This window comes from Dermacentor andersoni, chromosome 6 (assembly GCF_023375885.2).
Source record: "Dermacentor andersoni chromosome 6, qqDerAnde1_hic_scaffold, whole genome shotgun sequence".
In the NCBI taxonomy this organism is placed as follows: Eukaryota; Metazoa; Arthropoda; class Arachnida; order Ixodida; family Ixodidae; genus Dermacentor; species Dermacentor andersoni.
The window spans coordinates 120,737,791-120,752,897 of record NC_092819.1 but is presented as its reverse complement, the minus strand read 5'-3'; the positions used below and the strand labels follow the sequence as shown (position 1 = coordinate 120,752,897).

General features: G+C 45.6%; 1 protein-coding gene and 1 long non-coding RNA gene across 4 annotated transcripts in view; one reads left to right on the top strand and one right to left on the bottom strand.

The window, feature by feature from the left end:
- Window positions 1–2,358: 2,358 nt before the first annotated feature.
- LOC129382416 (uncharacterized) overlaps window positions 2,359–15,107 on the top strand; it is a 131,550-nt gene continuing 118,801 nt past the window's right edge. For 2 of the 3 annotated variants that reach the window (XR_011894980.1, XR_011894981.1), the window contains exon 1: window positions 2,596–2,680. Coding sequence is in view for 1 of the 3 variants with exons in the window: in XM_055066299.2 (XP_054922274.1) it covers window positions 2,372–2,680 (309 nt within the window). In the remaining 2 variants the exon portion in view is untranslated. Of the gene's footprint in view, window positions 2,681–15,107 lie in introns of all 3 variants that reach the window. The other variant, XM_055066299.2, reaches the window with a different exon arrangement.
- Window positions 11,850–15,107, bottom strand: part of LOC129382732 (uncharacterized) — a 98,060-nt gene continuing 94,802 nt past the window's right edge. Inside the window, exon 3 of the long non-coding RNA XR_008610777.2 lies at window positions 11,850–11,919. This is a non-coding gene — a long non-coding RNA (uncharacterized lncRNA). The remainder of the gene's footprint in view (window positions 11,920–15,107) is intronic.

Below are 15,107 nucleotides of genomic sequence, written 5' to 3'. Positions count from 1 at the left end.
ATGTTGTATCTGTAGATTACCCTGAGCGGGTTGGGAAAGACCTTATTGACTTTGTAGTTGCTGGTGAGAACTGTGCAGTATATATTAAGGACGTTGTTCAAATGTGACCGTGCATTTGAGAATTCAGGAGTAAGAAGAGGCTTTGTTCTTCTTGTGATCCTTGGGCGGTTTGGGAGGATCTCGGCTCGCTCAAGTTTGATTGCATAGTTTCAGGCTAGGCATAAGCTTATCACAATCAACAAGGAAGTAAAGTGTCGGCTCCCAAGGTAGTCAGGCGAAAGATCGAGGTCCGCAATCTGCCTAAGAACTTGCACGCCAAACTTAATCAGTGCAGAAGACAAAGCAAAGCCAAAGCTCTACTGAAGGCATGCAGAAGAGACAAAAAGGCGTTGTTCTTGGGTGCAGTTCGTGGACGCAGTAACGAATCCTACGTGGTGGTAGTAATAAACTCCGACTACGTGTGCATAAACGCTTGCTCGATACGTTTTAATAATACTGAAATTGCAGAAGGGCCTGTCGCTGATGCAATACTTTCACCCAAATATACATACGTCATCAGCTACTCAGAGATGGCCATTAGAAACTACACGCGAGGAAGAATATCGCCCGAGACCCCTAACACACTCCACGCGACAGCCCATGTGGTAACCTCAGAGGGATTCAAAGAGACGTAAATCATTAGGTTTCCAGTCCACACCTCCTGCAAGTTCACCGCTCGCAGCCTCAACGAGGAAGCCCACTGCATCGCGCGAAGTCTCAGCGCGCTCGCGAAGAAGCTTCTCCGGAACTAACGGTAAGGAAGGTCTGTAAGCAGAGGGACAGAATGCTCAGATTCTGTGACGTCAGCCGCTTCTGCCAAAGGTCGATGTGCAGATTCCCACCTCCTAGCACCAAATTAGACATATCTGAGGCGGTCGACTGAAGGTGACTTCAAACCAGAACCTTCCCCAAGCAGGTGCAGCTACATCGCATCTACCCTGAACTGTACCCATATGACTTGTGTAAACTGTGTAGGACACAACACACCTCTGTGTGGGAATGTGCACATGTACAGAATCAAAATGCAGTTTCCTCAGAACAGCTTTGGGCGGGGTGGAAAGGCACGCTGTCCTGCTCAGATCTTCTAGGCAAACCATGCGCCATCCACAGAGTTCTAGAGGCCGCTAGGAGACAGGGTCTCTCTACAAACCCTAGTGCGGCTTAGGCCATGGCCTCAATCCCCCTGGTTTCTTATGTAAAATTCTTTCACTCACTCACTCACTTACGAAGCCCCATTGGTGCCACGTGCTTTTTTTTTGGGCCCTGATCGGGCGAAGATAGAGTGCAACGAGCATCGCTGAGGCCCCGTCTGAAAACAGTATCCCGTCGCGACACAGGATCCTGTTTTCAGACGGAACCTCAGCGATGCTCGTTGCAATCTTCCTTCGGACACGGGATCCTGTCGCGGAGGCAATCCTCCTCAGTCGCGGAGGCAATCGGCTGTCGCACTTCGGTCATCTGGGCGGGGCCTCTCCTTGTCCTCTAAAGTTGTAGCCGACTGTACTGTTATGACCATGTCCCCACATTGTAAGTATGTCGTCTATGTATTTTTGGTATGTGTGGGGATTGTCTATTCAGCGAGATGTAAAATCTGTTTTCAGAGTCCCCATATTTATGCTCGGGTAGGTTGGTGCGAAAAGGGTCCCCATAATTGTCCCAAGTTTCTTGTGTTTAGCAAGTGTACTCATACTCGAAATAGTTATATTTTAGAACTAATTCAAGAAGATATAAGTAGACTTCAATGTAATCTTCTGCATTTCATTTGGACAGAGTATTTTAGAAACCATCAGGGATGGGAATGTTAGTGTGTGAGGTCGTGTCCTGGTTTGTTGCGATAATTATGTTTTGCGGTATGTGCCTTTATTATTGCATTCGATATTTCATAGTAGGGGGGTATCTTGTACAAATGATGGAAGTGCTTTGGGGAAATCATCAAGGAAATGGTTACGATATGTGGAGCAGCTCTCGGTTTGGGAGTTGTTCCTTGATAGTATCGTACGCCTTCAGGTACGACACCGCACGCTGGGGGCACGACACCGCACGCTACACCATGCTCAACCCGCTGCTGACGTTACAGGTTCTGCTGTTCTGGCTGTCTGCTGCGGAATGCCCCTTCCCTCAAGTCCCGTCAACCGTTCACAGTGCGGAGTGCGCAGTCAACGACCATGTGCTCGGCACGGTACTCAACGACGCTCCGAACCTAGCCCGGAAACCACTGCTCGCCTGGCAACCCATTCCTTCATCGACGTCATCAATCACCAGACCCGCCCACCCAACACATATACCGCGACCCGCCGCAGATCACCTGGGGCACGACACCGCACGCTGCACCATGATGAACCCGCTGCTGACGTTAGAGGTTCTGCTGTTCTGGCTGCCTGCTGCTGAATGCCCCTTCCCTCAAGTCCCGTCGACCGTTCACAGTGCGGAGTGCGCAGTCAACGACCGTGTGCTCAGCACGGTACTCAACGGCGCTCCGAACCTAGCCCGGAAACCACTGCTCGCCTGGCAACCCATTCCTTCATCGACGTCATCAATCACCGGACCCGCTCACTCAGCATATATACCGCGACCCGCCGCAGATCACCTGGGGCACGACACCGCACGCTGCACCTTGCTCAACCCGCCGCTGACGTTACAGGTTGGTTACCTGAACAATTCCATTGAATGCAAAAGTAGCAACCGCTGCCTTGTAGCAGTGTCTTGCCCCTATGTGATCAAGTGGCGTAGCGCTGTGCAAATGTGTTGTGACTGTTTTTTATCCCACCTGTTATCCCAACTGATGTTATACCTATCAGGCGGCGTAGAGCTCAACCCAGGACAACCGACATTATTTGATAATTCGTCCGTTCTAGAAGCCCTCAAACGCCTTGAGGACACGCAGGTCAGCATATCAAATGAGCTAAAAGAATTTAATGCTACGCAAGACAACGACGAAAAGCTAATATACGAACTGAACAACCGCATTTCTTTGTTGGAATTTGCTCATAAGAAGGAATCAGCGGATTCGAAAATAGAAGAAACTAACGAAATAAAACGAGAGCTTGCAGTCCTTCAGGCCGCCAATATTGACGCAAGCAATCGTATGCGAAGAAACAACTTACTTTCTTTTTTTGGCCTTAAGGACTGCGAAAAAGAAAGTTGGGAAGAGTCTGAAAAACAGGTACGAGCCCTTTGCTCTAGTGAGCTCGGTGTGGAACTAGACACAGGTAGTATAGAACGTGCACATCGACTCGCAAAATATTGTACGGATAAACAGCGCCCAATCATTATTAAATTAGCTCATTTTAAAACAAAAGAAATCATTCTGTTGTGTGGGCCCAAACTTAAAGACACGGTCTACGCAATCGGAAAAGATTTTGCCCCTGAAACTCGCCTTGCTCGTTCCAAACTTCTGCAGTTCATACGCCCCAAAAAATGTGCCTTCAAACTACGACTTGATAAGCTGCATGTTGGAAAACAGTGCTTTACGTACAACCCCACTACTGACACGGTGACGGAATGTACAGCACGTGTTCCCAACGCTGACAGTAGTGAATGACGCGCAACGAATCATGTTCGCAACAGACGTCCTCCATCTTACCTCGACATCCATATCGCATTTACCAACATAAGGAGCGTAATTCCAAAGCGTGGCCAGCTTCTTAGCTTCATCGACGACATTGACGCGCACATTATCATTCTAACTGAAACCTGGCTAACTGAAGATATCCTCGATAACGAAGTCCTTCCCGCTAATCTTAACTTCACCATGTACCGTCGCGATCGCAGCAAGCGTAGAGGGGGCGGTGTTCTAATAGCTGTAAGAAATACATTGTCATCATCCTTAGTATACCACGACGACGTACTCGAATTATCATAGGTTTGTGTTCATACCTCATCTGTGAAAGCTATAATCGGCATTTGTTACCGGCCACCCGATTGTGGGACATTTTTCATCAACTCATTCATTCGAGACGATGAAGTTGTTTCGCCGGCCTATCAGCTGTACAGACGGGATAGAGGCTCACGTGGTGGCGGCGTAGCTGTCATTGCTAGAAAAGGGGTCAAGGTACAAGTGCTTGACCAGATTGATAACCACGAAAGCCTGTTTTTGAGAGTCGAGTTTTTTTATATTACGTTTCTTCTTGTCGCTGTTTATCGCCCTCCCGATACTGATGACTTGTGTTTGACCCAATTGTACGATCACGCGCTACAATTTCAGGGAAAAAGTATCATAATAACCAGTGATCTTAATTTGCCCTTCATTAATTGGCAAGAGCTTCATTATGGTTGCTCCACCCCTGGAGGCGCCATGTTGGACATTATGCTTTCCCTTAACCTCGCGCATGTCGTGAAAGTAAACACAAGAGGAAATGCAGTCCTAGATCTTTTATTTATCAGTGACATTTTCGGCGGCGGCACTCTGCTAGTTGAGGAGGGTATTTCAAATCACAAATTAATTTTCTACTCATGGATTAAAGACACTGATAGGCAAGAAAATGCTTCTGTGATAAAAGTTATCAAGGATTTCGCTCGGGCGGATGATGTGGCCATAATAGACTATTCGGATACTCATCTATGCGGTCCTATAAGTAATATAGAGGCAGCATGGAAGCGCATTCGTAATGTTTTTCACCACTGTATCGAAAACCTTGTGCTACTAAAAGCGCTCCGTCCGCGTAGATTAAATCCATGGATCACCAGAGAAATAATTCAGAGTAAAACAAAATTAAAACAATGGAGGAAGAAACGTAAAACAGAATCCGAGCAGTTCAGATACCTTAAAGACGATTTGTTATGGAAAGTTACGCAAGCTAGGAATATTTTTTTTTTCAAGAACAGCCTTTCGGAGTTCATTAAAAACGATCCTTCTAAGTTCTGGCGCTACTTAGGGAACAGAAAAGTCGAAGTGTCAAAATTGAATGTCGATGGTGCCATTCAGACAGATCCTTCTAGCATAGCGGAGACCGTTAACGAGTACTTTCATAGTGTATTTTCTGAGTATGAAGAATATGAGCCACGAACCACCGCATCGGACCTCCCACAGGGCATTCGGGTAACGCGTGAAGGGGTTGTGGCATTGATTTTAAATATTGATACGCGTAAAGCTACTGGGCCGGACGGTGTCCCGAACCTAATTTTGAGGCGATATGCCGAACAAATTGCTTGGCACCTAACACAGCTCTTTAACTTTTCACTAGAAATGGGTGAAATACCTGATGATTGGCGTTTGGCGCGAGTCGTTCCCATACACAAAAAGGGCAGCCGTCTTCTGCCTTCTAACTACCGCCCTGTCTCAATGACCAGTCAGTGCTGTAAGATGTTAGCGCATGTGATTGCCAAGCACATACAAGGCTTCCTCTCCGAACATAAAGTTTTATCGGTTCATCAGCACGGGTTCAGAAAGGGTATGTCAACAGTTACACAGCTGGTATCGACATTGCATAATTTGTTTAGTGTTCTTGACATGACTGGCCAAGTAGATGTATTGTTTATGGACTTTTGCAAGGCATTTGAGAAGGTACCGCATAATTAATTATTGTTTAGGTTGGAGAGCATTGGACTTGCACTCTTTGTTGTTAGGTGGATTTCCGCGTACCTTAATATAGGCAACAGTTTGTACAAGTGCAGGATTTTTCTTCCAGTGTGCTGCCAGTTACCTCGGCGGTTCCACAGGGGAGTGTGTTAGGGCCATTGTTGTTCTTAATTTATATAAATGATTTAACGAAGGTAATACCAAAGGATGTCTCAATCAGATTATTTGCTGATGATTGTGTGGTTTTTAAAACAATCTCGAATACAAATGACCACCCCTCTTTACAAGCAACTGTTCTGGCAATTCACGACTGGTGTGAGAACTGGGGCATGGAACTGAATAGGGAAAAAACTGTTCTTCTACGTGTAACAAGGAAAAAATGTCCGAGTGCCTTCACTTACCACATTATCGGCAGCACTATAAGGAGGTTGATAAATATAAATACCTGGGGGTAACTCTTCCCAGTAATCTTTCATGGGGTGTGCACATTTCAGACATCCGTGCGTCAGCTTTTCAAAAGCTTTGTTTTCTTAGGAGGAAACTCAGAAATGCTCCTGTAAGTGTTCGGCTTCTAGCTTATAACGCATGTGTTCGGTCGAAGTTAGAGTACGCGTCTGCGCTGTGGGACCCACATGTTCAGAAGGACATAATAAAACTTGAGGGTGTTCAAAGAAAGGCTGTACGGTTTATATTCAGAAAATATAGAAGGACTGATTCACCATCGTCTCTGATGAAACGTAATAACATTACAACATTGGAGATACGTAGAAAAATACAGACTTTTGTTACTTCACAATTTTATGTCCAGAAAAATCACCCTATCTGAATCAAGTTATGTTCAACCTGCTGCTACTAGGAAAACAAGACATACAGCAGAACATTCACTGAGACCTAATTTTGCGAAAACTAATTTCTACAAATACAGTTTTTTTCCTAGAACAGTTAGAGTGGAATGAGTTGCCGCCAAGTGTTACCAAGGCCGAAGATTTTTCGGCAGAACTTGAACGTTTCTTTTGTGAGCAATAGATACTTGCAATTGTATAAATGTAGGTATTTGCTGCTGGTTTAGTTCTGTTCTGTGTGTTTTTTTTTTTTTTTTGAAAATTGGTTCCTTGTGTTAGCGCTGTTGCTTTTGCCCCTTTTACTGTTTGCGAATTTATTGCTGTTATTTACTTTTTGTCATTCCGAAAATGCCCCTCCCTCTAGGGCCAAGGAATTGGCCTTCAGTATGGTTAAATAAATAAAAAATAAATAAATAAATAAACTCACTCTACCGTAGTTTAGCGTATACCAGGGATAACTTCCCCAAATCACCTCTTTTTCTATTTGGCAATTTTAATTTCCCCCAGATTAACTGGCCCCTACTTAGCGTACCTGGTAAATCACAGTCCAGTGAGCGCAAGCAATTCCTCGATCTAACCCTTGATTTCAGTCTCCATCAAGCTATAACACTTCCGACGAGAGGGAATAACACCCTTGATCTCTTGCTGACATGCAGTCCTGAAGACATTAAAGGTGTAACGGCTCTTCCTGGACAAAGTGACCATGCACTTCTACACATTTCCATATCATTACTGCTGAAAGTTAGATTAACCGCTGAAAATATAATCTTTAATTACAATAAAGCGAACTTCGATGCCATCAACGCGGAACTTACACGGTTTTATGAGCATTTCCGCGAGTATTATCTATTCAGAACAGTTAACCATAGCTGGGAATTATACAAAACAGCAATGCTAAACCTCAGAAACAAATACATTCCAAAAATAAATACTAGGTCCGATCGTAGCAATGAGTGGTTTACCGTAAGCCTGAAACGTCTCCTAAACAAGAAAAAGGGCCTTTATCGATCAGCGAAGAAATCTAACTCCCCTACTACATAGGACCGATATCATCAATGTACAAAAACGTACATTGAAAACTTAGCTGCTGCAAAAAAAAAAAATTCTTTTCCATCGATCTACATAGAATCCAACAGTCGAATCGCAAGAAATTCTGGCGCATTCTATCCCCTAGGTCTCGCCCGAACCAAATAGCTCTTATGGGAACTAATGGAGAACCAGTAGGACCAGATCAGTCTGCCAGCGTTTTGAACCGCTATTTTGTCTCGGTGTTTTCACCTGTAAGCAACTCTACCGCCATAACTTCACCGGAATCCTCATCAGTGGCGATGCCTATGATCCAGGTTGATACTAACGGTATCAGCAACCTTATTGCTTCTCTAAAACTGTCGTCCTCAGCAGGCTGTGATCATATCAATAGTAAACTACTAAAAAACACATCAACGACTTCGGCTCAGATACTACAATTGATCTTTACCCAGTCCTTACAATCCGAGGAAGTTCCGGATGATTGGAAAATTGCCCTAATCATCCCAGTCCTTAAATCCGGTGACCGCAAATTAGCCTCTAATTACCGTCCTATTTCCCTAACCAGTGTGCCTTCAAAATTACTCGAACACATTATATCCACAAACCTAATGACACATCTTGAATCTAACAACTTTTTTTATTCGCACCAGCATGGTTTAAGGAAACACCTTTCATGTGAAACCCAGCTTGCAGAGTTCATACACGATTTGCTCGAATCCATGGATGCCAACCTCCAAATAGATGCTATATTCCTCGATTACTCCAAAGCATTTGATCGGGTCCCACATAATCATTTACTACAAAAACTTTCATCACTAGGAATACCCGTCAACCTAATCCGTTGGATCGAAAATTTTCTTTCAGGGCGCAAGCAGTTCACTTCTACAAACGATAGCCACTCTCCTCTTTCCAATGTAACATCGGGAGTCCCTCAGGGCGCCGGCCTGTCACCACTACTATTCCTAATTTACATTAATGACCTCCCTTGCAATATAAAATCGCAATTACGTTTTTTGCCGATGGTTGCGTCATATACAGAGTGATTAGGGCAATCAGCGATTCATCATTTTTCCAGTCCGATCTTGACACTGTCTCCTCTTGGTGCGATAAATCCCTCCTCTCCTTAAACATTAACAAATGCAAATCCATGTCTTTCACCAGAAAACGCACCGTGAATATGCACCAATATAGTATTGGCTCATTTTCCATTGATTCCGCATTATCCAACAGATATCTTGGCCTCCATCTAACACCATCGCTATCATGGGTAACTCACGTTGAAAACATCTTCGCTGCAGCCTCTCGCACACTCGGATACCTGCGCCGTAACTTGAAGGCCGCATCCCCCGACATAAAAAAACTAGCATATAAAACATTCATTTGCCCAAAACTAGAATATGCCTCATCCATTTGGCACCCATCACGAGCTTACCTCACCGCTGACCTTGAAGCCGTGCAGAATCGCGCCGTCCGATTTATATCATCACGCTATTCAAGAAAAGCCAGTATTACCGCGCTGAAACACTCCCTGGCCATCTCATCACTCGAGGCACGCCGCATTATATCTCGCCTCTGTCTTCTTCATCATTTCTGCTATCACCCACGCACGAGACACGAAAAGCTGCAACCCCCGCACAGGACGTCTAGCCGCCTAAGCCAGGACCATAGCATCGCACGCATCAACTGTCGCACCTTAGCTCTAAAGTCATCATTTTTTCCGGACGCGATAGCACTATGGAATGGCCTGCCAAATACCATCGCATCATGCACTAACCGCAAATCATTTCGGGATAAACTACATGACCATTTTTCATAAGGGCAAAAGGTTCCTTTCATATTCAATTCGGCACTCTGACCAGCTGATTATTTTTTATTTTTACTTGTTTTCCGTGTGATGCCTTTTTCACTGTATTTTTCTCGTGTATTAATTGAGTGTTTCATACATATATCTATATTTTTTTTCTCGTGTTTCAATCCCGTGAATATTACTTTGCATTGTATACGCGTGACAAGAGCATTTAACTCTTACATACTCTTTTTTTGTTATTGTTCTCTTTTGTCAATTTATTCTTTCTCTTTGACCTTGATTTTGCTCCCCCCTTATGTAATGCCTTCGGGCCTTTAAGGGAAAAAATAAATGAAATGAAGTAAATGAAATTAGTGATGCATAGTTCAGTGGGTGAAAATATGTTAATTTTCGGAAGGAGGTAGAAGCGTCCTGCAGAAGTGTCCCAATGCTCACGCATAGTTACTTTACCCTTAGCAATGTATCCCTCGTCAGTCCTAACCTCGCTTAGCTATCATATCGTTACGGAAAACCTTATAATTCCTCAAGCGCTTTGGGTATGTAGGCTGCAATCCATTCTTTTCGTCTATTGAACTTTATGGAGCTCATGTCGAAGTGCTTGCTTTTCGTGAATAGCTCATTCTTCTCAGAACACTGGTGCCAAAACATGCACTCAAGAAGAATAAAAGAAAAATAAAGACCATGACGTTTTGGGCCCTGTACGGTTCCCTTGATCACAGTGAAAATATAAGCATGGGCGCGCCACTATGTATACATAGTATGCACGTGATGTCACATCCGTAGTTGTCGCCTGCTTCCGCTACCTTCCGCCATCTTGGGGAACCTTATCAACAGGCGCGCGTATAGGCCTATAGGCCATAGGCCAAGATGGCGCCACCGTAAACCGGAAGTCGTGGTTTATCCTTGAATGACGTACGTGCATACTATGTATAGGTGAGGTGACGCAGCGTCCGGTGTGCATCCCGAGAAGATTACCCCACGTCCTGTTTATCGCGGACCTTGTTGATTGTATGTAGTAAGACTCTAAAAGCAAACGGGTAGGTAAGTGTTTCTCGGGTTCTTGGATGGCTGTCGAGTCCTGATCAATGCTGTGTCCGGTCAGCTCCCGATGTTCCGCCAGGGTGTTCGCGGCTGTGTGGCTCTTGGCGACGTCATTCATGTGTTTTTTCAAGCGTCGTTTAAAATTTCCCTTCTCACCAATGTACGATACGTCACACTCCTTACATGATATATTGTAGATTACTCCCGATAGTCCGTTTGCTTCAAAGTGTCTGTGGCGCGAGTCAGCTGTTGGCCAAGTTTTCGGGAAGGCACGTAGGCTATTTGCAGACCGTATCTTGTAAAAATTCTTGTAAGGGCTTCGCCTTTGTTCACTGTGTAAGGTACCACCGCGCACTTCACTGCTTGTTTCGTCGTTTCACGGCGAGGCTTCGCTGATTTGCGTTCCTGCGTTCTGAGCAGTAGTATTATTGTTTAATGGGTCCCATTTCACAACCTGCACCTCTTGCCTGCGTTTTGTGGTGCTGGAAATACCCAGAAAAAGAGTGCTCTTCACCCATAAATAAATATTACCTATATATATATACACCAATAAATATATTTAAAAACCATAAATAGCCGCGTGCCCATGCTGATATCTTCATTGTGATCAAGGTACCCATACGGAGCCCGAAACGTCATGTTCTTTCTTTTTCTTTTATTCTTGGCGAGTGCAAGTTTTTTTTTTTTATTTGCATCAGTATGTTTCTTTGTCAGACGAGTTTTCGTCGAACATTGATTTTGTCAAAACAATATACGGAGGAGCTTTGACAGTCAATACGATCACGTACTTCGCAGCAGCATGCGAAGCGCAAAGGTAGATTGCGAGATTCATCTGGCTGGTAGTCAGAAGTTACTGCTGTCCTTATGAACAATTCCCCACATTAGGGAAATAGTGTAAGAAATTATCGTCGAATGTTTGACATGAGTATAAAAGGACACACAAGTATCATTTCATACCACTATTTATAATTATGCTGTACCTAAGTCAAAGAATCCAGCATTGTTACATTTTGACACTCAATGCATCATTTTCGTCTTGTCATACCTGAACTGGCACATGTTGTTGGTCTTCTGGAGATATTATGTCAGAACAATATATCACTGCAAGCCTGCAAATTGGTTGGGATGCAGATTCACTCTGAAGAATGTGGGTAGCCGAAATCTAAGGCCGAGTGGGATATGGTTGAGGGGGTCCCACTGCTAATTTAATGTAGTGTTTTGCTTGTACGTAACATGGACAGATTCTTAAATTATGCTCGAGGTTGCCAACGACGCGCTTAGCGTTGAAACTGTTTTTATGACCTTACAGAAGCTACACACATTTCGCACCAGCACAGCGGGAATGCATGCATATGCTCTGATTGGAAGAGATGTCTAGCACGTTTCGAAAACCACGCGGTGAGCTCAGCACATGAAATTACAAAGGAACTTGCAGCTTCACAGTAATACCTTGCAGACGTCGAAGAAACCAACGTGCTAAAGTTGTGTGTCTAGATATTTCCAGTCCTACCACTGAGGTGAATTTCTTCATCACAAAAGACAGAGAAACTATGATAGATCATACCATCCGTTGGTTGTATTCATTGTAGCAATATTTGTAGCCTTTTGGCAGCTTGTCGTGATCAGGACACGATGCATCTGCGCTGGAAATGAGACAGGAAAATTTCATGGTAATGTGAGTCTGCTGGCACGTGCTGAATATTGCATTGCTCTATAAGCTATTCCCCTACGGTGGGAAGAGGTGTTAGGAAACATCAGAATGCAAATGAAAGCTTTCCGTTACATTACAGGCTATTTATATCATCAGCAATCCTCATTTATTACAACAGTGTGCTGGAACTAATGGTCACATTTAATGACCCTGAAGATCAAGATACGCCAGAAGTAAGAGCTCGGAATAACTATTTGCTGAACTTGTGGCAAGCAAGCAAAAGAAAGTAATTGCAATAATAAGGGCGAGCATGGTCGACGGTCATCAAATGTGGACCCATGTGTCATGGTCGTTCCTTTATGAGGCACACATCACCGAAAATTTTGAACGGAACTGATCTGCAACAAGTATGCAAGTATGCAAGTTGTAGAAGCGCGTTATGTATGAGGGGTGTACTGCAGCACCACTCCTCTCACGTCCTTCCCTATGGACACTTTGTGCCGTCTAGTGACGTGCCCGCGAGGCGTGGGTGCAGCCTCCGACATGTAGGCACGGTGTAGCGTGCTCGCAATGAGAATAATTCGCTCCTTCGTTGCGGAGTGTAGTGGGGCGCCAACTAGTGCGTACGCGCAAACATCGGCTCCCGATATCACCAATGATTTTACAAGGTTATTCACACCAAATCGAAGTGAATTGCGCACCAACAAAAACGCCGAATCGCACGCATTCCGTGGATACCAAATTTATTTAGGTGGGTGGTCTCTTTCTCAACTCAACATTTTCTGCATTCAAATTTTCAATCTCTGCGTGCAAAGCCGGGTCGGAATAGGCCTAACACCGCTAGTCACTCATTACCGCGATGGAAATCGTCACCGGTGAGGTGATATCACCGACAGACGCGAATTACGCGGGCTCGATCGCGGCATATAACCGCAAACCAAGCAAGAGAAAGGCCAATCAACCCAAAGGAGCAAGTTCGTCAAGTACGCGTGCACAGACGAAGGGACGGCGATCGCACCGCCGGACCGAACAGTGCATACCAGCGCCTCGTCGCTACCTCGAGACTCCCTCAGCTACCGAGGGACACGTTCCGTATCATCGTGAGATCCCGAGACGGCCTCAACGTGCCCAAACCCACACCAGTACAGGTTGAGAAAGCCCTCGTAATTGCGGCAGCCCTGGCTCCTCAAGGCCTCACGGAAGACTCCATCTACTCCAACGTAAGTCAGAATATCTTCATCATCTGCACCCTGGGCGACCGTAACGCAAAAGCATACGCCACGGTGCAACAGATTCGCATAAAAGATCCTGCGTATCCGGTCGCAGTATACCCGCACCCACCCGATAATTACTTCAAAGACGTAGTCCCAGGCATTGACCTCGAGCTCAACGACTTCCAATTCCGAGAACTGATAGTCATGAAATGTAACCCCAATGCCTTGGTGGTGAAGAGAATCAAGAACACCACAGCCGTGACAATCGTTTTCCAAGGAATGCAAATGCCAAGTTACATCTACTGCGGAGCAAACATTGTTCGATGCACGCTCTTTCGCCGACAAACGGAAGTTTGCTACAACTGTGGCAACATTGATCACCACGCGGATGTATGCCCTAACCCCAACACCACGTGGTGCCGGAAGTGTGGCCTCAAAACGCAACCAGAAGATCACTAATGTACTCCTCACTGCACCCTGTGCGGCGGAGCCCACCTAACCGCCGACAAGGACTGCAAACGCAAGTTTCAAGTCTCTTACATCGTGCGACAGAGGCGACGACGCAGACACACCGACGCGGCCGCAGCTGTTCCCAAGGACCGAGCGGCGCCATTCACAGCGACTCGAGCGCCACCTCCGGAATTTCTGAAGCAACCACAAGGAGTCGCTCGGTCACGCCAACACCGGAGTGCCGAAGCGCTCTCCGCAGCAGCCGCTCCCGCTCCAGGGGGCGCCCTACATCCGGCCACACTGAACTGACAAGGGCCGAACGAGTACGAGCGAATCAACACCAGCAGAAGCAACGGAACGCCTCATTTGCGAAACAGGTAACGCGGTCTTCATTGCCGGAGCATGAAAGCGAGATAGTCACAAACATCGCAGAGTGCTTAACTACATATTACAGAACACCTCATCCACCTTCTCATCCCTGAGAAGAAGGCCGAGGCCTTTATTAATTTGTTGGGACTCTCCGGGGTCTTGCGCAGACAAGGACTCACTGAGGTGTCCCGACTTTTTAAAGAGTCTATACCTAGTGTTTGGCGCATGATAGCCTGAGCTGCTTATGTGCCATTAAAATTAACTCACTCACAGCCCTACGACAGGAACTAGCGGGTCTCCGAGCCACTATACAAAAGCTTACAGCACAGCTTAACGACGCGAAACAGCAGATTCAAAACGTTAAAGCACCCAACCAAGCACCACCCCAAGAGACAAACGTAAAAATAAGCACAGACAAACGCAAACCCCCTCCGCTCCCAGAGACGGAAGAAGAAAGTCATGCACCGCAAGACACCCTAGGCGAAATTCTGCGCCTCACGCGAGAGAACCTAGAAAGTATTCGTACCCTAGCGAAACGTGTAGAATTCGTCTCAAACAAATTCATCATAAAAATAAAAACTAGTCTAGTCATCCACAACAGATGGGCACAACGACGCACTCTTCGCCACCAATAAATCCCCCGCAAAACTATCATGGCTAACACGACACGCGGAACGCAAATCCTCGGTGCAACAGTACGTCAAAATATAACCCAAAAGTCCGCACGTAATACTACTCCAAGACACCCTAATCGAAACCCTCACGCTCTCCGGGTACAGCCCCGTCTCCCAAAGAAGAGGGGACACCAGGAGAGGCATCGCTACGCTCGTTAATAGAAAATTCGCGCACATCGCTCATGACATTTTACGCCATTGAGTCGCATTGAGGCGATCCTAATCGAGCTCGTACCTAACAGACTCTTAAAATGTTAAATATTATGCTCCGAAAAAGAAGAGAAGAAGACGAAGTGAAAAATGAGCGTGGAGCCGAGCACGCGCCTGCATTTTTTAGTTGTTTTTGCAAGCGTCGAATAAAGAACACGTTCCCTACTTCGGCTCCGCTTCCTGGTTTTCAACATATGGTGCCGTGACCAGGATATCAGATCTACAGTTGAAGACCCCTGACGACGAAGCGAGCTACCTGAAGA